The following is a 21,543-nucleotide window of genomic DNA, read 5'->3' as shown; positions in this document are numbered from 1 at the left end:
TTCTCTATCTTTCTCTTTTTGTGTTTCTTTGTTTGTTTTCATCTCCATTTTTAAACTAATTGTCCATAAAAGATGTCTTATCCTTTAATTAATAAGTTTATTTTTGTGAAGGAATCTTAGAGACTAATTTATTTTTTCCAGGTTTTTAACACTTCTTTATGCATTTAATTTCAATCACGATTAGAACTGATGTCTCCTTAGGAAAGTAGCAGTCTATTTACAGAATTTTTTCCTAACTCTGTTTTTTTTAAACTGAATTTTCAGACTTCTGGAATTTTTCCAAGACCTATTAGTCTTCCTTTCCTTCTCTTGCATCTTGATGAATGTATCAAATCTAGTTAATATGTTTTGTGAGCTAATATATGTAAATTATTCAGGAGGCAGCAAGAGTTGGGCTGTGCTTTGTGTATTCTGAGAGTAAACTTTTCCAAGAGGTTTTGCTGTGTTGTATCAAGAAAAGTACTTTTGCTGAAGTATTTTCTCATCTGGTGATGGTTTATTTCCCAGTTAATTTTATCTGTTCATCTCCAGGTCTCAGTTCCTCCTGGAGCTTTGGATTGCTGGGTGTTTCTGAGTTGCTTGGAAGTCTTACAGAGAATAGAGGGCTGCTGTGATAGGGCTCAAATAGATGCAAATATTTCCCACACAGTTGGCCTGTGGAGCTATGCCACGGAGAAGGTGAGTGAATGATGTGGGGTGGTGGTAGTACAGTGTTGAAATAAAATATTTGTTTCCTTGGAACATATTTTGTCCTTTATATTGTGGAATTTAATACTGGGTTCTGCACGTTGTCTTGAGTCTAGTCTAGATGAGACATCCATGTTTATATTCACTTCTTCCTCTGTCATTTGAAGTCTGGGAATTACAAGGGTTTGTCCTCTTCTTTTTCTATCCCCTCCTTTCTTCATCACTAATTTGATAATTATCACTAGTTTGATTAAACTCCATAATGTGCTCAGTCCATGTTGACTGAAAGGGAGAGCATGTGAATTTCACATACAGCAGAAAAAATGCCCAGATTTGGATGCATTTACCATTAAAAATAGAGATTACAACAGCCTTTTTACACAGGTCTCTATTTCTCCAGTGTGTTAGTACAGCAGTAAGACCCCTGCCTTCATTGAAGGTGTTACACTTGGTGGCTTATGAAAGAGGCAAATAATTTCCAGTTTGTCAGTTACCAGTCTTTGCCATAAATATTCTAATGCAGTTTGGTTACACTGTTTCTCTAAATTTCAAGTTCCACTTATTCTGTTCCTATGAAAGAAGTGATGTTTGAGGTTGCTGCTGCTTTCCACTATTGAAAAACATTTTAGAAAGAAGATAAACTCCAGAAACTACTGAAATAGTCTACTGTGGTATTTGTGGATGTTTTTGAAGACCAGCATCTTTGGAAGACACAGCCTCTTGTTTGCATAGCCTGTAGAATATTTGCTATTTATTTTAATCATAATATGGTCATGTTTCCATGGACTTAAAAATCCTCTAATTGAGCCTTTGAGGTCCGTGTTTTATTACAAAAGCAGGGAAATGAAACTTCACCCTGAAGAGTTATTGCTAAAAAATAAGAGGGAGGTGGAGATCAGAATAAAGGAAACTGACTGAATGAAGAAATGAAGCAACTAGTGACAAAATTAAGTGGAGTTGAAAATAATTTTTTAAAAAAAGTTTAATGTCCATCCCCATTTTTTATGGTGTGGAGTAATGTGACAAGCTGTGATCTTTATTCTTTTGTGAGCTTACCTTTCTAGCTGATGGAGTTTTCTAAGTGAATTAACCAAATGGCCAATAGATAAGAGCTTCTTTAAGACAGTATTCTGTGTGCTGAGCCACCAGCTGCTGTCTAGAAGTGGTTTTATGGTAGGTAATTGTATTAACTGTTAGCTGTGATAATGTCCTTTTCAGGAAGGTTTTCACTTGAATACAGTACTTCAGGTGAATTTGCAAGCTGCCTAATCACTGTGCTGCAGACTTGCCTGCTTTCCTTATTATTCAGTAAAAATACAGACACATCTATTAGAAATAATCTTTGGTCATAACTGCTGAACATCTGAAGCTTTGTGTTTATGTTGAAAACCAGAAAGATTTACTCAGGTTAGGTGTTCTGCATGTAGGGATCTGTGTGTTTAGCCATGTGTTCCTATATTTGAGTCAACAACTAATGGGCAATTTAGTTCCTTAATTAAATTAGTTACTTTATACTGTGAGAATAACAATTAATTTTGAGATCCTATAAGCAGCATAATATGAAAGTAATGAAAATGGAATGTTGTAGTAGAACAAGAAGAGTTTTATATTGATTTTATAGCCTATTGAAATCAAGCATCTGGCTTCTCTTATAGTTAAAATCTCTGGGTTACCTGTGTGGACTTGTGTCAGAGAAGGGGCCCAATTCAGAAGACCTTAACAGGACTGTGGATCTGTTAGCAGGGCTGGGAGCAGAACGCCCTGAGACAGGTATTGTCCTTCCAATAGCTGGCATTGTCTGAAATGCATAGCAAAGAAGTACATCAGCAATAAGAATTTTCAAGCATCCCTACATATACACACACACATTGACAGAATTTTGTCTCTTACAAGTTCTTTTAATATCTGTTTAGTATTTCAAATTACCAGTGAATCTCCTTACTCTTCCACTGATTAGCATTTAGGTGAAGGATCTTGAACAGCACTGGATTTGAATTAAGTTCCTAATGCTTCCAGACAGGTATTTAAAATAAAAATTATTGGAAAAACAAATGGAGCATCCTTTATCTTGTACAAATAGATAATCTGCTCCTGGAGCTACAAAGTGATATTAGTTTTTAGTTTTCTCTCCACTTTCTACTGGAGAAAAAGCAGGGATGGGGTTATGGGGGGATGCTGTTCTCAGAATGCTTGTAAGTGACACCTCTTGTCCTGCTTTTTTCCAAAGCCAATGCATCACAGAGCCCTTACAAGAAACTCAAAGAGGCCTTATCATCTGTAGAAGCTTTTGAAAAACACTACTTAGTAAGTATGAGTTTTGCTTATTTATATTGATTTTGCATGTTTACATTGTGCATTGAATGGGGCCAAAGTTTACAAACCTGAGAAGACATAAATCTGTATTTCTATATTTTGATATCAAAGGTTATTTCTTGCACACTGAGCACAACAAGGCTGATTTGTTTAACAGCTGGAATCCTGTCGGGGCCCCAAGTTTCAAATATTTGCATTAACTTTAATATTTACAGTTATGAACTGGAGGTTGTTATCTCTGGGCATGTATACTTAGTTATTAAAAAAGCCAATGTCATGGCTGTCATTCTACTATCCCAAATTCAGAATTAACTGACTCTTTCCCAGAAGAATATTGATGTGTGAATTTCCTTCCTTTTAAATGGTTTGGGCTTGCATTTTGCAATGAGTATTACATTATTGAATTAATACTGTTTTGTTTTTGTTTTTTTTAATATATAATCTGTGGGACATAGGATTGTACCTGGCATAGATTGATGCACAATGAGGATTCTAATACTGTTTATCTTTATTTCCTGACAGCTTCTCTATCATTGTAATGAGCCATTGTAATGATTTCAGGTTTCTTTGTTTTGATGGTTTATTTTTCAAATATAAGATTGTTAAATAAAACGGAAAACTCTTGGCTGTTACAAGAATGTGTTTGATTTTTGAGGGCTTGGTTTGGCAGTTTTTGTTGAGTTGGTTTTGGTTTTTTTTTTCTTAAATAATTTTCCTTTGAAATTTCTCACATGTGCATATGGCAAATAAGATTTTCTGGAGAAAACTTGAAAGAAAATGGATTTTTTTTATTTTTTTTTTAAACATGAAAGCTATGTGATACTCAATTTTACAAAGTTTTATCAAAAGAAAAAGTCTCAAAACATCTTGTCTGAAGATTCTGGGTTTCACTTTTGTTCTTAATTTATTTATAGGACTAGTTGTATAGCTGGATAAGAATTAAAATCTTCAGAGTTGCCAGCTTCTCTTACCTATTCAGTTCCAACTTGCACCTAAAGATCTCTGCTAAGTTCAGCAGTAACTTCCTAAATTTAAGAAACTAAGTGGGGTCTATAGTTTGCCAGAGGAATTGCAAGTTGTCTTTGTATTTACAACTGCACTTTTGTGCAGCAGAAATTCAGGTATCAGATACACTCTAAAGATGGTTTTCTATGTAGTTATCATGTAAATACATAAATTTTATGTATACCCATATTAAATCTTGCCCTGTATTCAGTGGACAAGAGCTGAGAATTAGATAAAACTTACAGACACACCTAAGATAATTTATATTACCTTTAAAAAAAAAAATCTTTTCAGTTTGAAGCCATTCCCCTTTATCCTGTCACAATGTGATGTATTTTTTATTTTTTTACAAATCTGGCCAGAGATTATTATGGACTCTGGAAAGAAGTTGGGTGGTTGAACACTATGTGTGTGTTTGAACTGATAATTTTGTGAGAAAGGTTTGCTGCTGGTATTAAAGCTTAGGGCAAGGGGAGCAAGGGGAAGAAGGTGACACTTGGTCACTGTGGCTTCATTGGGAATTAAGGTTAAAGATGAGAGATAAACTTCAATTTGAGAATGCAAGCAGAATTCCTTTAAGGCACTCTTGTGAAAATAATTATTCTGATTATAACTTAGCATTCACAGATATGGGATATGACCTGCTGCAGGAGGAGTGAAGGTGACCTGTTACAAACTGCTGTATATTTTGTGCTCAGGGCAGATGTGACTCATTCTGGGCATTTTGTTGCAGTAACTTAGTCACTGGCTATGAATTTGTGTGAAATAGCCATACAGCTGCCAAAAATACATAAAGCTTATAATGGTTTTTTTCTTTTAAACAGGATCTGTCCCATGCCACCATTGAAATGTACACAAATATTGGAAGAATTCGCTCAGCTAAGCTTGTGGGAAAGGACTTGGCAGAGTTTTATATGTAAATGACTCTTTAAAATATCTTAAATGCATTGCCTTTGAAAAGTTTGAATATTATCCCTGAGGAAGATAGGCTGTAATTAAGCAGGAATTTTAAAAAGTATTTTTTAAAATGTAAACAAACCCTATTTCAGACTGTATTACAAAAAAAAAAAAAAAAAAAAAAAAAAAAAAAAAGATAACCAGCAATCTCTTTTACCTTAATTCTCATCTCATGATTTTGTACTCTTAGCTTTAACTGTCCTATATTCTTTAGTTTGATCCTTTCTTCTAAAGTGGAAAGGGTGGGTGGGAAAGATAACTGTGAATTTTGAAACAAGTCAGAAGCCTCCTTAGGAAGCAGGCTATAGTAAATGCAGTTGTTATCTTAACTACATATATGGACTGCCTCTATCTAAAAAAAGCCAGGAAACATGTCTTTGGAGAGTAATTAATATTTGAGGTTACCATTGCAAAGTGGTTGTTTCCCCTCCTGTGAAACAGTGATTTTATTCCTGATTTCCAAATATATTTTTTGTTCTGCTGTTCAAATCCACTGAGAAGACCTCCTGCATTTTTCTGTGTCATTTTGTTTTTAGTATTTGGAAAAATTTGGGAGTCATAAATGTGTTTTTTTGGAAAATATGTTGGGGCATGCTTCCCACCCACTTAAGCAGTCTGATCTCCACATTGAAACAGATTATCCTAAATTAAATTTTTACCAGGGGGAGTAATGTTAGGTTTAAAGACTGCCATGGAAGTGCTGTGTGTGATAAAATTTTCATTTAAGTATTCTTCTGCTTTAGAACTTTTGAGTAAGCAAATTTTTAGTTAACTCTCAGAAGCTTTATGTGGCTTTTTTTTCATTTCTGGGAGGTTCTTTCACCTCATGTGCTCTGGCTTGGGATAGATCTGCATATGGAGCCTTTCACTGACATGGAATAATGACAATAATTGCAGTTCTGCTTGCTTAAGTGAATTGCAGTAAAGGAAAGCCAATGTGTTGATCTGTTATCAGAAAATTAAAGATCATAATGGTTGCAGTTTGTCCTGCATTTACTTGCAGTGTTCCTCCCCCATCAGCACTTTGAGAAAAGATGTAGAGTTTTCGTGGCTGCAAAGGTTCTTACATTGCTCTGTGCTCACTTTTTTCATTTTCCAAGGAGGAAGAAAGGTCCCCAGAAGGCAGAGGTGTATCTCCAAGGAGCACTGAAAACCTACCTTGCTGAGGGCTGGGCACTGCTGGTCACACACACGAGGAAGCAGCTGGCTGAGTGTCAGAAGCAGCTTGGGCAGATAGAAAAGTATCCTTTAACAGGCAGAGACAGAATAATCCAGACAGGAGGAAATGATGCTTGGGGTTATTTTTCTGACATATCTCTAACTTTTATTTAACAGTAGAGACTGCCAGACATTCTAAGTCTGAGCTCAGACAGCTGAATTATGGGATACCATAGTGTGTTTTTGGGGGTTGTTCTGTTGTGCTGATTTTTTGTTGGTTTGTGTGCTTTTACAACAAGAAACACACTATACATGTCAGCTTCCTTTGCAAATTCTCACATCACTTTTAAACTTTAAACACTCCTAAATTTTTCTGCATAAGGACTCTGAGCCAGTAATACTGCATTCTTAGCTAAATATTCAACTGATCATTTATATCCCCAGCACTTAAAATTTTAAAGAATGTCTGATGACTTAGTTGTAAGTGATGCTGTAACAGCTGGCAGATTCTCAGCCAGGTAAATTGAAATGAAATAGAATCCTAAGGATTATTTAGTGCTAAATGTTGGCCAATGTGATGCAAGACTCTGTATCTTTAACTTGCACACGGCCTGGATTGTTGTCAAATAATGAATTTTCTATGCTCATGAATCTTTTTAGATGAGGCAAGATTGCACTGGTTAATAATGGATCATATTTTTAGTAGGTTATATTTTTAGTATTGAGATTCTGCAGGACTCTCAGATGATGGTAAATCTTCCATTGTTTGTTTTCTAGTGGAAAAGTGCAGTGATGATAATAGCAGATCCTGTCTCTAAAGATCAGAAAAGCAGTACTTGAATGTCTTGTTTTCAGTCAAATTTATAACTGTTGTGGGTTTCTACATCCTGTTTCCGTAACTTCATCAGTTATCTCCAAACAAGCAGCCTTTTAGCTGGTGATAATCACTTAACAGAAGAGGAACGTAAAAGATTTTGCCAAGAAATACTAGATTTTACCAATCAGCAAGCAGAGAACCAAGGTAAGTCTGGGTCTTGAAACTTCAGCTACTCCAATTTGGTTGTCCCCTAGAGGTAGATGAGGAGGCTTCTTCTGCCTGGGTTCATTATTTTGTGTATAATTTCTGAGCTTGTGTTTTTTAAAACATTTATAATTCTACACTAACTAAGAATAGTCAAAGATGAAAGGATAATTAACATTTTCATACTGAATACTGCAACATCTTTGTTTTCCTTCAGTTATGTTGCTCTGCTTTAATAGCCCATAACTTACTGTGTGTCAAGTTTTTTCAATTCCTAACCTATCATTGTCTCTCACTGCTGGCATGCAAGTGGCAGCTCTGTGATGGTACTTCCTGGATTTTGATGTTAGATCTGTGCTCATCCACTTGCAGCTTATTATTTTGTCCATCCCCTTTCCTCTCTTTATTCTTCATGCTGCTTCAGTAATATCTTCTTGTCAGGTATTAATCATAATTCAAATTAATATTAAATACTTCCTGTAGATCTGAAGACTGCTTATTTTTATGCAGAATTTTTTTCTTAATAATTAGATGTACCATAAGTAATACGTTACTTTAGATTTGATTCTTAATTAATTTTAGGTACTGCCTTAGGGTTGTTTTTGGAATGTAGAAAACAGAATGAAAATCCCTTGCATAGCAGAGCTGCTGGCTCAAGGCACCAGCTTGATTATTACTTTCTTAAACTTGTACAAGCTCTGGGAAGTTGGTCACTTAATACTACTGTGTTCTGTAGTAGTGAAATGTTCAACCTCTGCTATGGCAATCTCTCTTAATTCTGTTGTTTTTAATAGCCTGGAAATAGAAATTGTAGTCTAAATAACTGTTGGAAAACAAATCTCAGCATCATTTAACTCTCACAGAAGATAAAAAATTGGAAAGCATTGATTTGTTGTGAGATGATTCATTGTTGAAAAGTTGTTGATCCCTTTAATTCTAGGGATTGCATTTTTAAGAGAAAAATTTTGCTCATCTCCAGCAGCACTGGAGAGTGATAAAATCCCTGTTTTTGTCTTTCCAGGTCAAAAGGTTATATTGCCTATGCACTCCTTTGCCCAGCTGAAAACTCTGCATTTTGACCCTCCAAATGCTGTTGTCCACGTGGGTGGAAAGTTGTCCATCGAGTTGACTTTGCTGAGCCAAATGCCCATCCCTGTCCAGGTGGACCAGGTCGCCATCCACGTTCACTTCAGCATTGAGAAGAACAGCTACAGGAAAACAGCCGAGTGGCTCACCAAGCACAAAACTTCCAACGGTGTCATCAGCTTCCCAAGCGAAATTGCAGGCTTGCCTTTGTCCAGAAACAGCCTGCCAGCCCTGGAGCTGTGTGAGATGTACGAGCGGAGCCCCTCGGACAACTCTCTGAACACGGCGGGGATCATCTGCAAGAACGCGCACATGCTGCTGCGCAGGCAGGAGAGCAGCAGCTCCCTGGACCTGCCCTCGGGGCTCACTCTGGAGGATGGGGCTCACGTGTTGAAGTGCAGCAACTTGACCCTGGAGCCAGGGGACAATACAATAACCTTCAATATTCAGGTATGCTTTTTGTGGCTGGGTGGTTGTAGCACTCTCGACAGAGAAACTGGAAATGCTGGCTGAGGAAGAGTGTTGTGCATTGCTTCCAGTTACACTTGGATCACCCATTCCCCTTGCAGCTTTTTGTTGTTCTGTGCCATCATTTTCTTTGAAAGGATGCTGTTGTGTTTATGCTAAAACATATAGATGACTCTTCTACTTGAAATCATTTGAGTCAGCCTTCCTAAACTTATTTTTAAGCATCTTGACTATTGCTGCCAAAAATGAAACTGATAAATTCATATTCAATATGTATAATGTACTTCTCATGAAGTCTGCCTGCACTGTTGAGGTCATCCAGAATGATACCTAAAAGCTTTGATATGAATTCTTTTTCTAGCCCTTCAGTAATTGATTTTGTGGTTGAATTTGGTTGACAGAGGGTTTTTTCTTCTCTCCAGAGGTTTTTACTTGGGAGATGTAGTAAACCTACCTGCAAGAATTTAAGATCAGCTACAAGTATTTGAATTTAGAAGATGTTAGAATTAAAATTGTCCCCATAAGTCATCATCTAACTAAGTTGACTGACTGATTAATTACTAGTTATCATCTGTGGAATGGCAGTACAGTCATTTGAGCTATCTTCTGACCTAACTTCTGAGGCTTCTCATCCTTTCAAAGGATTGGGACAGGTTAATGGGATTTGGACCAGAGGCCTTGGTGGCTGGAAATGCCATATGAATTCACATGTATGTAAAACTGGATTTCAGATGAAGGAGCATTACTAGAAGAAAGCTGTTAGGGACTGCACTGAGCTGGCATTTGGGGTTACTGGGATCAGGATGCAATTGGAAACACCAGGAGAAGAGATGGATGAAAAGCTAGATCTCTGTTTTGAATTTGCTTGGTTCTGCTGTGAATCTGCTGGCCACTGGAGGATGGACAGCCTTACTTTTATAACTTTGCTATTTTTCCAACCTTGCTTTCAAGAAAATAACTTTGTATGAGAAGACTGCTCAGTATGAATCCCACAATATAGTTGTTTCAGGCATGATTCACCTGTCCTTAAAGGGAAAATCTGAGCACATTATAATTTTAACAGTGTAGTATTAGATAAAACAATGAAAGCCTTTCTAGATTTGAGCTGCAGTATTTACAAAATATTTACTAGAAATCCATTATCATTGTAGTAATACACTGTGTCACTTCTGCTGGATTACACAGCTGGCCAGAGGATAGAAACTGCTGACAGCTTGTTTTCTGAATTTTCTTAAAGTAATGTTTATTGCACCACTTCTGCAGGAAGAGGAATGACTGTGCTTCTATGACCCAGAGGGAGTTTGATCCTTTCTGTAGACCTTACACTGATGATTAGCATTATTTATGCTGACAACAATCTTCCAATTTTTCCATGCCTGAAAACAGATCAGAAAGCATTTTCTAAATTCTTTAGACCAGTATTTCCATCCCATGTTAAGATTTAAAATATATTATGTATTAATTTACTCATGCTTTTCTGGTTTTTAGAGCTAAAATGTAGTGACTTTAATGTCAAAATGCATAATACTGAATTTCAGTCTGGATTTGCCGTGTAAATAACTGTATGAGGTTTGACTGTTGAGTTGGTACAGCTTTTCTCCATAACTTGTAGACTTACTTAATTCTACCCAGCATTGGTATTTATGTATTCCACTTGGAAAGTGGCACATCAAAAAAAGAAAACACTTCCCATTCCATAGCAGTCCCTAAGAGCAAATAGAATCAAGAATAAATATACTAGAAGGTGTTACAGATTTGCTTTTGTTTTTAATCTTATTGAGAAACATCCAGAATCTCATTACTTAGTGTATGGGAAGAGTTGGAAATTAAATATGTATGTGTTACTTTCTTGTAAACATTGACTCAGGATGTGTGGTGGGGAGTGTGTGAAATCAATGGCTGGAGCTGAAAGCTGTGCCTTATGTAAATGCTCTAGGTTTTTATAATTGTTTTTATCAATTAGCCAAATAAGCACAGGTATTGTTTAGGTACTTAATAATGTTTTTTCTTATATGTTGCACTTTGGGGGGAATCAACCAACAAACGTGGCAAAACACACCCAAAGTAACAAACTGACAGCATAGCTACCATATTAGTTATCCTGATTATTAGTACTTGTTAATTATGATGTTTTCTCTTGAATCAGACAGAGCTTCAATTTTAATTGGGCAAAAGGTGCTCCTTTGTGTAAATCTTGTTATTTACTCAGAAAACTGAGTTCTCTGAAATCTGCAGTTTTAATTTACTGACCCAAAGTACCTGATAAAAATGAGATGGGAACATGCTGTTCTTTAGTAGAGGGCTTGTTTTAGAAGTGTTTCCCTAAACTTAAAAAAAAACCATTCAAATGTTTTTCTTCCAAGGCCAAAGAACCTGGGACATACACGCTGAGGCAGCTGTGCACTTCAGTGGGAAAGGTGCAGTTTGTCCTTCTCCACATCTACCCCATCGTGCAGTACGACGTGTACTCCCAGGAGCCCCAGCTCAAAGTGGAGCCCATGACTGGTAGGTACACTGGCTGTGCTGAAGCTGCTTTGCTGATTGCTCTTGTGTTCCTGTGGGACTAGAGAAAGTGTTTCATGGCTTCAGTGTTACTCAGCTTGCCTTAGTTTGCATTGTGAGTCTAAAATACAACCTTGCTTTTCAAATTATCCATTGTAATGTCCTGTCAGTGATGGCTGGTTTTGAACAACTGATTCCAGTGCGTGGCTGTGGACATAGTGTCACTTTTGAACATTGATTTGAACATGTAGTGTCACTGATATATCAGGTGTGATTTGAGCTGCCACACTGATTAGAAGTGAATATTTACATTTTTAATTGACCAAGCTCCTTAATGGTCATGATCACAGATCAATTAGGTTGGAAAAGACCTTGGGATTGGGTCTAACCTATGGCCAAACACCACCTTGTCACCCAGATCATGGCACTGAGTGCCACATCCAGTCTTACCTTTAAACACCTCCAGGGACAGTGACCACTGAGCAGCCCATTCCAATGTGTATTCTCCCTTTCTGTGAAGAAATTCCTCCTAACTTAATGCTACAGTCTCTTTGATATTTACAAGAAATAAGTAAAAAATGGGATTCTCTACTAGAGGCAATAATATAAATGTAATAAAAATGATTACTGAATCCATCCATTGGTTTCAGGGACAGCTGAACACTAGTTGTTGTAGTGTTTATTAGGGTATATAAATGGAAGTTAATAATGATTTGCTAATGAGTGTGGCAGCTGAGGAGTTAATATGGATTTTGTGCTGGCATTCCAGGTAGCAGTGTGTGGCAAATTGGGCATAAATCAAATTAGGGACTCCTGTGAAACTGATTGCTGTGATTCTGTGTGCACACTGGCATTCTTGTAGTGCTGATCATGTAAATAGAGCACCTGGGTATGACTGGAATCACAGGTGTGAAAACACGGAGCTGTCTGCAACCTGAAGAACTTTAAAAGCTTAGTAAATTCTTTGGGGTTGTTGTATTTCACTGAAATCTGTGCTAGAGAGACAGCTCATCTAAGCCATCCAAGATGCAGTGGGTTTGGGCTCTCAGGCTGAAGTAAGTGGTTTCCCCAAAAGTTGTATCTGAGCTGGGTTTAGTTTGTACCGTAACACCAAAACCCCACGCTTGTAAGTTACCCCAGTGTGTGACAGTCTGCTAACAAGCTTTAGTGCATTGTAACCATGTGCTGGAATGTGTTAACAGTTGCTGCTCTGTCCTTCAGAAAGCCTTTTGGCTGGCATTCCCCAGAAGGTGAAGTTCACAGTGACCACAGGTCACTACACCATGAAGAGTGGGGACACTCTGCAGCTCAGCAATGCAGATGCCATGCCCATCCTGTACCACCCTGAGAGCAAGGCTGTCATCTTCTCCAACACCAGGGGTAAGCCAGGAACTGAAAATGGATACTCTTTAAAAGCCTGGCAAGTTCAGTCATCCTGAAGCAACCTGTACTTACACTATTAAGAACACTGACACTGTTTGTCAATAGTCATTACTAACAGTTTTAGGGATTTGCAGCTGAGAACTTCAGTGCAAGAAAGGTCTTAAATTTTCACCCTCAAAGTAGTAGTATGAACTTTGGCAAACACAGCTGGACAATTTTACTTCCATTGATGAAATCCAGAAGGCACGTGACACTGCTACATGTGTGTGTGTCCCAGGTTGCTTGAAGTGAAATTATGGGACTTAACTTTGTAAAAACTTGAATAATTGTCATATTATGGGCTTAAATAGCTCTTCAGCTGGTTTGAAGTCTTTTATTAAATTGGTCTTTCAGTTATTTCCTGAACATTAGAAGGAGCTTTTTATTACATGGAATAATATGTGGTGGTTACCTTCCTGCAGTTAAAGAAGGCTAGAGCATTACTCCTGGGAAGTTAACTATTTAACATGTGCAGATTATAGCTGGTTTGAAGAGGTTACTGTGGAGTTTTTTAACATGGTTTCTCATTGCTGCTTTTGCAAAGTGGTTATGGCACCACATATTTTTCTATGATTTTCTTTTTTTTTCCATTCTACACATTATAGAAAAGATTTCAGAGTCATCATTAAGGATTCAGTCTTCTGAGAAGATCACAAGCATCAGCTTGCCAGTGGCTCCTGCTTACCATGTGATTGAATTTGAACTAGAAGTTATGTATTTGCCATCAGCCACGGAATCTGCAGTGGAGAAGGAAAATACTGCAAATAAAGAAAATCACAGAAAAAACAAAGAGAAGCAGAAACAGGACAACTGCATGGCTACTGTTGACCAAAAAGTAAGATGTAGCTTAACTTTTTTATTATGAAATGTATTTGATCACAGGGGTAAACACTTCACAAAATAGAAGTGGTGGTGAGGAGGAACTTGCTTGTGTGGAACTTAATTTCCTTCAAAAGACATACATGCAAAAATCATACCAAATGTTCAGATGTAAAGAAATCGTAAATATAGGCAAAAATATACACGCTGGTTAATAAATTGTCAACTGTTCCCTTGGCTAGTAATCTAACTTTTAGTGTTCTAACACAGTTTATAAAGCATGGAGGGTACCTGTGTCATTGTAAAAGATAACAAGGTAGTCTTTTAATTCCAGATTCAGATTAATGGGAAAGATGAAGTCAAGGGTGCTGCTTCAAATTAAAATAAATATACATTAAATGCATTTTTTAAAATGTTTTGAGCTTGTATTTAATATATTAGATTATTATAAAGACATTTAAATAATAGATCTTACAGCAGTTTATTTGATATTGACCTTTACCAGGTTTTTGTATGAAGATGCCATTGGTGTCCTTTTATCTTTTCTTCTATTCCCCTTCCTTAATTTATAGTCTTTAGAACTGAGTATGTCAGTTCTTAAAGGAAAAGCTCTTTGAGATTTCATATCCCACTCACAGGCAAACAAAACCCTATATTTTTTCTGATTAGTTTTTACGCATTGACTTTTTTTTTTAAATTATTTCTCTCCCTCCTGAATGCATTAGATATAGACATTTGATGAGAAAAGTTTCACTTATGAGAAGAAAAGCAAAATCATTGTGCCAAAGACCATTACAAATAAGAACTGTGTTCCCTTTTTCCTTTAGGTGACCATTGATTGTCCTTGGTCGATTTACTCCACTATTATTGCATTAACATTCTGCATACCCTTTAATGCCAAGCATTCCTTGTTGTCAGCTGGCAAACGGTAATGTACTCATTATTTATTTATTGTTTCTTTCTTCTTATAAAGTATGGAGCTGGGGTTTCATCACTCATATTTATAGCAGCCTTTTTTTTTAAATATATAAGTTGGGCTTTTACTGTCTTCCCCCTGGAAGCTTGTGCATTTCCTCTTGTGTTCTTTCATGACAATAAAACAAATTAGTGGTTTTGGAAATAAGACCACAGGATGAACCCAGTTATCCTGTTTCTGTGAAGTTCTTTTGTTTAATGTGAAGGAGGATGTTTTACAGCCTTGTTTTATGGACATGGACTCTCCCAGTGTAACTCTTCAGTTTTCATTGAGAAAACTGTGTTGTGTTTTTCAGGAAATATGTGCAGGTCTGCGTACAGAATTTGTCAGAACTCTGTTTCCAGCTTTCAGACTACAGCCTAAAAAATTCTGCTGAGTGTACAGATTTGCAGCTGGTACCTCTCAACCCTGCATCTCAACAGGTAAAATTCACTTGCTGGCTTATTCAATTTATTCATCTTATGGTTGCAGATTGTTATTGGGTTTTAGGAAAAAAAAATCAGGTAGAGACAGTTTTCCAATTAAATACAGCTGTAAACCAGTTGAGTTGCAGAACAGTTTCTTACCATAGAATCATAGAATGGTTTGGGTTGGAAGGGGATTTGAAGATGATCCAGTTCCAGTCCTCTGCCCTGGACAGGGACACCTTCCACTGGACTAGGTTGCTCAGAACCCCATCCAACCTGGCCTTGAGCACTTCCAGGGATGGAGCATCCATAAGTTCCCTGGGTAACCCTGAAGTTTCTTTCAGCCTCATCTGAACATATTAAAATGTTCACTCTTGGTGCCTAGAAAAGGTATATAAGAACATAATAATAATTCTATTACATTTCACTTTTGATTTAAATATTTTCAAATATGAAATTGAACTTTACTTCACTGAATGCAAAGTGTTTCCTCTTGAAACGTTTGATTCTGACAGTGAAAAAGATCCTTCCTTGTTGTGAAAAAGATTCACTGTTTGTCATTTTGTTGCATATTTCCCTGATGATTTATTGAGTTTGTTTCTATAAACTGTACCAGTTTATACCAGTAACATGCATATGTGCATTTCACCTTCTTTCTCAGAGAAAGGAAGCAGCTAACACTCTAAACATTCTCTTTCAGGTGGTGTACAGTAAGCAATCAATATTCTTTGTATGGGAATTGAAGTGGACAAAAGAGCTTCCTCTCTCCTTGCAGTGCCTGTTTTCAGTCAGCTTTTGTCCAGCTACCTCTGAAGAACAGTCTCTTACCTTGAAGCCGTTCACTTATGAATTCCAAGTGGAAAATTTTTTTGTAAGTACTCTTCTAAGTATAGGGTAGCATATCTTAACTGAATATGGTTTCCTAATAAGTGAAAGGGGAAAATCAAGAAATATATTAGAAAAATTCTAATTATTATTATATCATGAGGTTGATACCTACTAGAATAATTAAAAAGCCAGTTTGTGAGTGACAGAACTGCAGCCTGATGTGATGTAGTGGAATCATATTCTTACCACAGAAATGTGATGAGGGCCGAAACACTTTGCTTAATCATGTTCCATTTTTTTACTGTTTTCACCTTCCTGGGTTGGTGCCATGGAGATTGTCTGCAGCTTACTGAGCTGCTTTTTCCCTGATGGCTTAAGATTGTGCTCTCCAAAGCAAATTGCAATTTCCAAAATATCTTTGCTATTGAAAGCATCTGAGTAGTTTTTTGCAGTGCTTGAGATGAGCTCCTCTAATGAAATATTTAGCATTTTCCAGGCCATTATCTGAAACGTTTCTTCTTCCCCTTTATGGACAAACTTTTTATTCCTTTGATCAGCTAGGAAGCTCATATGCTAGGTAGAATTCCTTAAATAGGAAGTTTTACCAACATTATTTAGTATGATCTCTAAACTCAGTGTTACCCTTTGTGCTGCTTGGGTAAAAGCAGCATCATGAGAAGACTCTTGTTTTTTAAATCCTTTTGTCTGTTTTCAATGTTTTCTACCTGCTTGTTGCAAGCTGGCATCAATCACATTTCAGGTGTTTGTTTTCCTAATGGCATTTTTGGCACCTCTATCAGCATCTTTCTGGAGTTTTAAAAGACAACTACCTGTGTGAAACAGTGGGGGTTTTCTGGTAGATATTTAATTTTGTAGGAATTAAGAATCAGTTCTTTGAATTGGGCACTGTTATTCCAGGGACAATAAAAGGAAGAGGGATGAAATAGTTCTGTATTAGTCAGAACCTGAGGGATGGGTCTGTAAAGGGAGGAGCTAAGAAACTGATAAAAACTGTTTAAATAGTAAGATTTGTGTCCATTTAGGAGCATTGAAAGGCTGTGTTAAAGTACAGAAGTGAAGGAAAAAGTTTTATTTTCACTGCTGTTATCAAAAATAGATTGAATCAAATTTTATTAGATCTAGTGGAAGGTGTCACTGCCCATGGCAAGTGGGTTGGAACCAGATTGATCTTTAAGGTCTCTAGTATTGCACAGCATTCCAGGATTCCATGTTCTGTGATTTTCTTAAACTGAGCAAAATAATGAAGTGAACATTGCTTATTAAGTGATTCTTGCATTAAGAAGATTTAACAGGATGTGTCTGTTACATGTGAAGTTGGTACTGCACCCATTGTCCAGTTCAATTTAAACACAAATAAAACACCCCTTGTTTCTTGGTAACAGCACTGTTTTCTTCCTGACAGACATTGTACCATGTGAAAACTGAAATCTTCCCACCCTTGGATGCAGAGTACTGTAAAACAGGCTCACTCTGCTCCTTAGAGGTGTCCATCACCCGGCTTGTTGAGCTCTCCGAGGTTGACAGAGATGAAGCATTAACAGAATCAGATGGATATTGCACAACAAAACTTATGTATGAAGGTAAGAGTATTTTTCTTAAGCATTTTGATAAATTTCCCCCTAATTTTTTCTTGACAGTGACATCTGCCAGACTTGTTATGGCATAAATTCCTTTATTGTGGGTACAGCTGTTTAGTAAAGCAGTTTTCATTTTGCTAGACTGGGAATATTTTATTTTCTCCTCATTAATCTGCCTTCCAGTGGAATAGAAATGTTCTTCAGACTGGATGGATACATGCTTGAGGCCCAACTATGGTCCCTTCTGTGTAGGGCTGTTTTCTTCCCTTGCACAGCTCCTCACACATAAAAGCTGGTGGGCTTTTAGATGTTGCTAAAATGCAGATTTTCAAAGTGCTCTAAAACTATACTGAGGGTTCTCCATTTTTACCACAGAATATCTTTATAGTGTTTTCTCTTTATTCTTGCAGTTGTTGACAACAGTAGTAACTGGGCAGTGTGTGGAAAAAGCTCTGGAGTGATTTCTATGCCTGTAGCACCTCGAGCAATTCACAAAGTCCACATGGAAGTGATGCCACTGTTTGCTGGGTATCTGCCTTTCCCTGATGTCAGATTGTTTAAATACCTCCCTCACCATTCTGCTCACTCCATGCAGCTTGATGCTGGTAAGGACATTTTGACTACGTGGCTACTTACAGAAATTACTCTGCTTTTCCTGTGTTTTTGAGTAAAGAGAAAAGCAAAGCAAGAAATACACTGACAATATATGGACTCAGTAATTTATGGACCAGGTACTCAGAGGTGTCTTTGCTACCTTCACTCACAGTCCTAAATTGAAACTTGCTCTAATGGGAACTTTGAATTTGGGTTGCCACCTAAATCTCTGAGGAGGAATAATAAATACATTGTTCTCTTACATTTCCTTTAAAGATTAGTATGTAAATCAGTTGTCACTGGATTTATAATGAAGTGAAAACTGTTTGATAACCCTCTAATCCTAGAGTTCCATTTTCTCTAAATAGTGTCTTCCATTAGCTTTGAAATTTTTTCCCAGTTTTCAAGGGATTGAATGTGAAATAAAAGAACTGCTGAAAATTTGGGGCATTAGATTAGATGCAGAGTTTAAATCACCACAGCCATGTAGAGTATTTATCTATACTGATGAGTAGTCCCAGAGCTGCAGTGAGAATTCACTCATAGAAGCAATATAGTTTTTGTCAATGGAGCTGCTGCCAGTGTGCATCCTTCTAGGTTGTGACAGATGTGAGGTCATGCTACTAAAATTTCCTTTGAAACCAATATAATTCACTCTGTTACATCTGGTGCTGGCCAAAAGTGTGCACCTCAGCAGAGATGATCAATAACTGTGAACATGTGTTCAGCTGGCTGTCAGAGCTCTGAAATGACCTTTTAGAGTGAACTGGCAGAATAAAACTCCATTTTTTTTGCTTTGTTTTCAAACAGATAGCTGGATTGAAAATGATAACCTGTCTGTGGACAAGAATGTGGATGAGCAGGCTGACAGCAGCAGCATCAGGAGCAGGGGCAGCCTGCATTCCACAGCCAGCGGGGAGCACAAGGGCCTGCCCATGCCCCGGCTCCAGCCCTTCTCCCCGGGCCAGGTCTTCAACAGCAGCACAGGGATGCAAATCCTTGTCATTCCCAGCAAGGACGACCACGTTCTGGAGGTCAATGTCACGTGACAGCTCGGAGTGGAGACCAGGAGCCTGTCAGGAACTGGATATGAAAGCACTTTATGGGATAATGACCTGCTCAGTCTGCGTTGCAACATTAACTCCAAGGAGACCTGTGGCACCCGGCAGTACTGGCCATGGAAGCACCAGACAATTGTATCGATTTCAGTGTACAGTGAGGCTTGTGTCAGCTAGTTTATATTGCCACTTTAGTATGTTTTGTGTCAGCTATTGGGTTTTCTCCCTGCAGTCACATCCCTGCATCACAACAACCAACACAGGGCAACAAAAAGCAAAAAATCCAAATCTTTGGACCACTTCTTTATTTTTGTCAGGCAGCTGAAAGATTTGTTTCATGCTTCCTACATATTTTAGAATGTAGAGTTGGATGATGTAATTATCCAAATCTTGAATTTTTTATGTAATAATTTACAGGCTTTTCCACACATGTGCCAGAAACATAACAGAGCATACAATAAGACATTCACTGGTGTAACAGTTGCTTTTCTGGTTTGGTTTTATTTTGTTTGTTTGTTTGATCATTGTTAATTCCTGCCATTGCAATTTTATATTAAACTTCCATCATTTGCATACTTAGATGCATGGAAGAGCTACTGCTATAAACAATCTTAACTGAACAAAATTCCTTAATTTTCTGAGGCTTTCTCCTTCACAGAGTAGACACTGTGATGTCACATATTACATGATTTTTTTTTTTTTGGGATGGGCTTTGGGTTATCCTCTTGCGTATTTCTTACCAAAGAAAGATACTGATAGAATTTAATAATAATAAATTATTTGGCTTATTTAGTTCCCAGATTAATTTCTTTTGTTACCATTTCCAAGTGGCTTGGTTTGCTGCCCCAATTTCTAAGTTGGGGCAAAAATTTCAGTATGATGTGATACTTGAACAGTCAACCTTTCATCATAAAGGCTTAATGTAATTATTACTGATTAGAGGCCAGACTTGTGCATTCATGATGAAAGAAGGGGGTTGGTTTGATACAGGAAAGCTTGCAGATGTAGAATAATCGTGAAGCAAAGTTAAAACATGTAACTTAAAGAATTTCATTATTTATATCTGAAATGTAAATACGAAAAATGTAAAAAAAAAAAAGTGTAATTTTTGTGAATGTTGCAAATTCACCTGTGACTGGAAAAATTACAACTTCTTCTGATGTCCTGCTTCTGATATTGAAACTTGTGCATTTAATGTGAGAATGACCTTTTCTACTTGCAGATCTATAATGGTGCGTTGTCAACAGACTCCACAGAGGAAACAGTCCCATGACAAATACTTGTCAGCAAAACTAAAGTGAGGAGCTGCTCATTAGACAAATTCATTGTTATTATTTTCTTTTCTTCTGCTAAATTACAAAGGGGAAATAAAAACCAAATCCTCTTTCCAAAAAGAACCGCAAGTAAGTTGAAAAATAAATAGGCACGCTACACTGGCCTAAACATTTTACTTTAATTTTATTTTTTATTTAAAAATTCTAAATAGATGTATAAAGTAGACCTGCTAGCTGAAAATGTTCTATTATGCATCTTCTTTCTGTGAAGGAATGCCCCTTCTCTGTGGAAATCATACCATTTTATTCTGGATAAAACCCAAAGCATCATTTAGTGCGAATGACTGCTGGGATTCTTTGACTGGAAAAGGTAACAAGTTAGTGACTTTGACACTGCAGGTATTATTAATTCCATTTTCATGGTTTGCTATTAAATCATTTTTCACATTGTTCTGTAATATACTGTTAGATTAAACACATTGTACTAAGATTGTTTAATGAAATTGTAAGCGTTACAGTTCTAAATATACATGTTTTAAAAAGAAATCAACTTCTCTGCTGCTGTGAGTTCTCTTTGGTCTGGAGTGATTGCTTCATCTGTTTTAACTAAAGCTGCTTTTGTCTGCAAAAATGAGATTTGGTATCTGGTGTGCAATTATGCACTCAAGGGAGACATTGATTATTTATTTCAGAGTTGTACAAGCCTGAAGGCACCACGGTATTCCACAAATCCAACACACCCCTCCAGACTTTTCCTGCTATTATTTATACACAGAAATTCAGTGTTGGCAACCTCTCAGGTACAGCCCCTCTATTATGAATGGTTAATAATTTCCACAAAAGTTGTGTAATCCCAGCTGATTTCTGTGCATCCTCCAGGGAAGGGTTTTCACCTGGGCAGGGTCTTTTTTCCCCTGTAGATCTGACTTAAAGTATTATAATGGAGATAATTCAGTTATAGGGTACCTGGACCTGAGTCTTTTGGCAAGTTAGCAACATTTTCATAAAACATACATTCATATCTTGATTTACTGCATCATTACAGCTCGTTAGTTCCAGGATATCCATAACTAAGGGACACTGCTCTCTGTACCACCAGTTAATTCTTCCTTGCTGATTAGGCTTGAAAGTATGCAAAGATCGGCCATCAAAGAACATCCTGACTTAATTTTGATGAATTCCACATTTTGCAACACTGTTTTAACACCTGTGAGTGATTATCTGAGGACCCAGTTGAAGGAACAGGATTTAATGGATTGCTGTGCCTCAAACACCAATAACCATCCAAATGAAGGTAGGGCAGCATCTTTCTGGTGCCAGTTTTGCTGTTCAGGTCCACAGCCCCCAGTGCAGGTCCAGCAGTGGGGTCA

At 37.3% G+C, this 21,543-nt stretch overlaps 1 protein-coding gene across 1 annotated transcript in view; it reads left to right on the top strand.

The window, feature by feature from the left end:
* TRAPPC10 (trafficking protein particle complex subunit 10) overlaps window positions 1-20,719 on the top strand; it is a 37,411-nt gene extending 16,692 nt beyond the window's left edge. The window contains exons 8-23 of the mRNA XM_056493330.1: window positions 532-678; window positions 2,343-2,457; window positions 2,915-2,991; window positions 4,830-4,921; window positions 6,063-6,203; window positions 7,029-7,141; window positions 8,163-8,677; window positions 11,059-11,200; window positions 12,419-12,577; window positions 13,225-13,454; window positions 14,266-14,366; window positions 14,710-14,836; window positions 15,522-15,692; window positions 17,073-17,250; window positions 17,658-17,852; window positions 18,652-20,719. Coding sequence (XP_056349305.1) covers window positions 532-678; window positions 2,343-2,457; window positions 2,915-2,991; window positions 4,830-4,921; window positions 6,063-6,203; window positions 7,029-7,141; window positions 8,163-8,677; window positions 11,059-11,200; window positions 12,419-12,577; window positions 13,225-13,454; window positions 14,266-14,366; window positions 14,710-14,836; window positions 15,522-15,692; window positions 17,073-17,250; window positions 17,658-17,852; window positions 18,652-18,890 — 2,742 coding nt within the window. The 3' untranslated portion in view covers window positions 18,891-20,719. The remainder of the gene's footprint in view (window positions 1-531; window positions 679-2,342; window positions 2,458-2,914; window positions 2,992-4,829; window positions 4,922-6,062; window positions 6,204-7,028; window positions 7,142-8,162; window positions 8,678-11,058; window positions 11,201-12,418; window positions 12,578-13,224; window positions 13,455-14,265; window positions 14,367-14,709; window positions 14,837-15,521; window positions 15,693-17,072; window positions 17,251-17,657; window positions 17,853-18,651) is intronic.
* The last annotated feature ends 824 nt before the right edge of the window (window positions 20,720-21,543 follow it).

This window comes from Oenanthe melanoleuca, chromosome 1, assembly GCF_029582105.1.
Source record: "Oenanthe melanoleuca isolate GR-GAL-2019-014 chromosome 1, OMel1.0, whole genome shotgun sequence".
Lineage (NCBI taxonomy): Eukaryota > Metazoa > Chordata > Aves > Passeriformes > Muscicapidae > Oenanthe > Oenanthe melanoleuca.
This window is presented reverse-complemented; position numbering and strand designations above follow the sequence as displayed.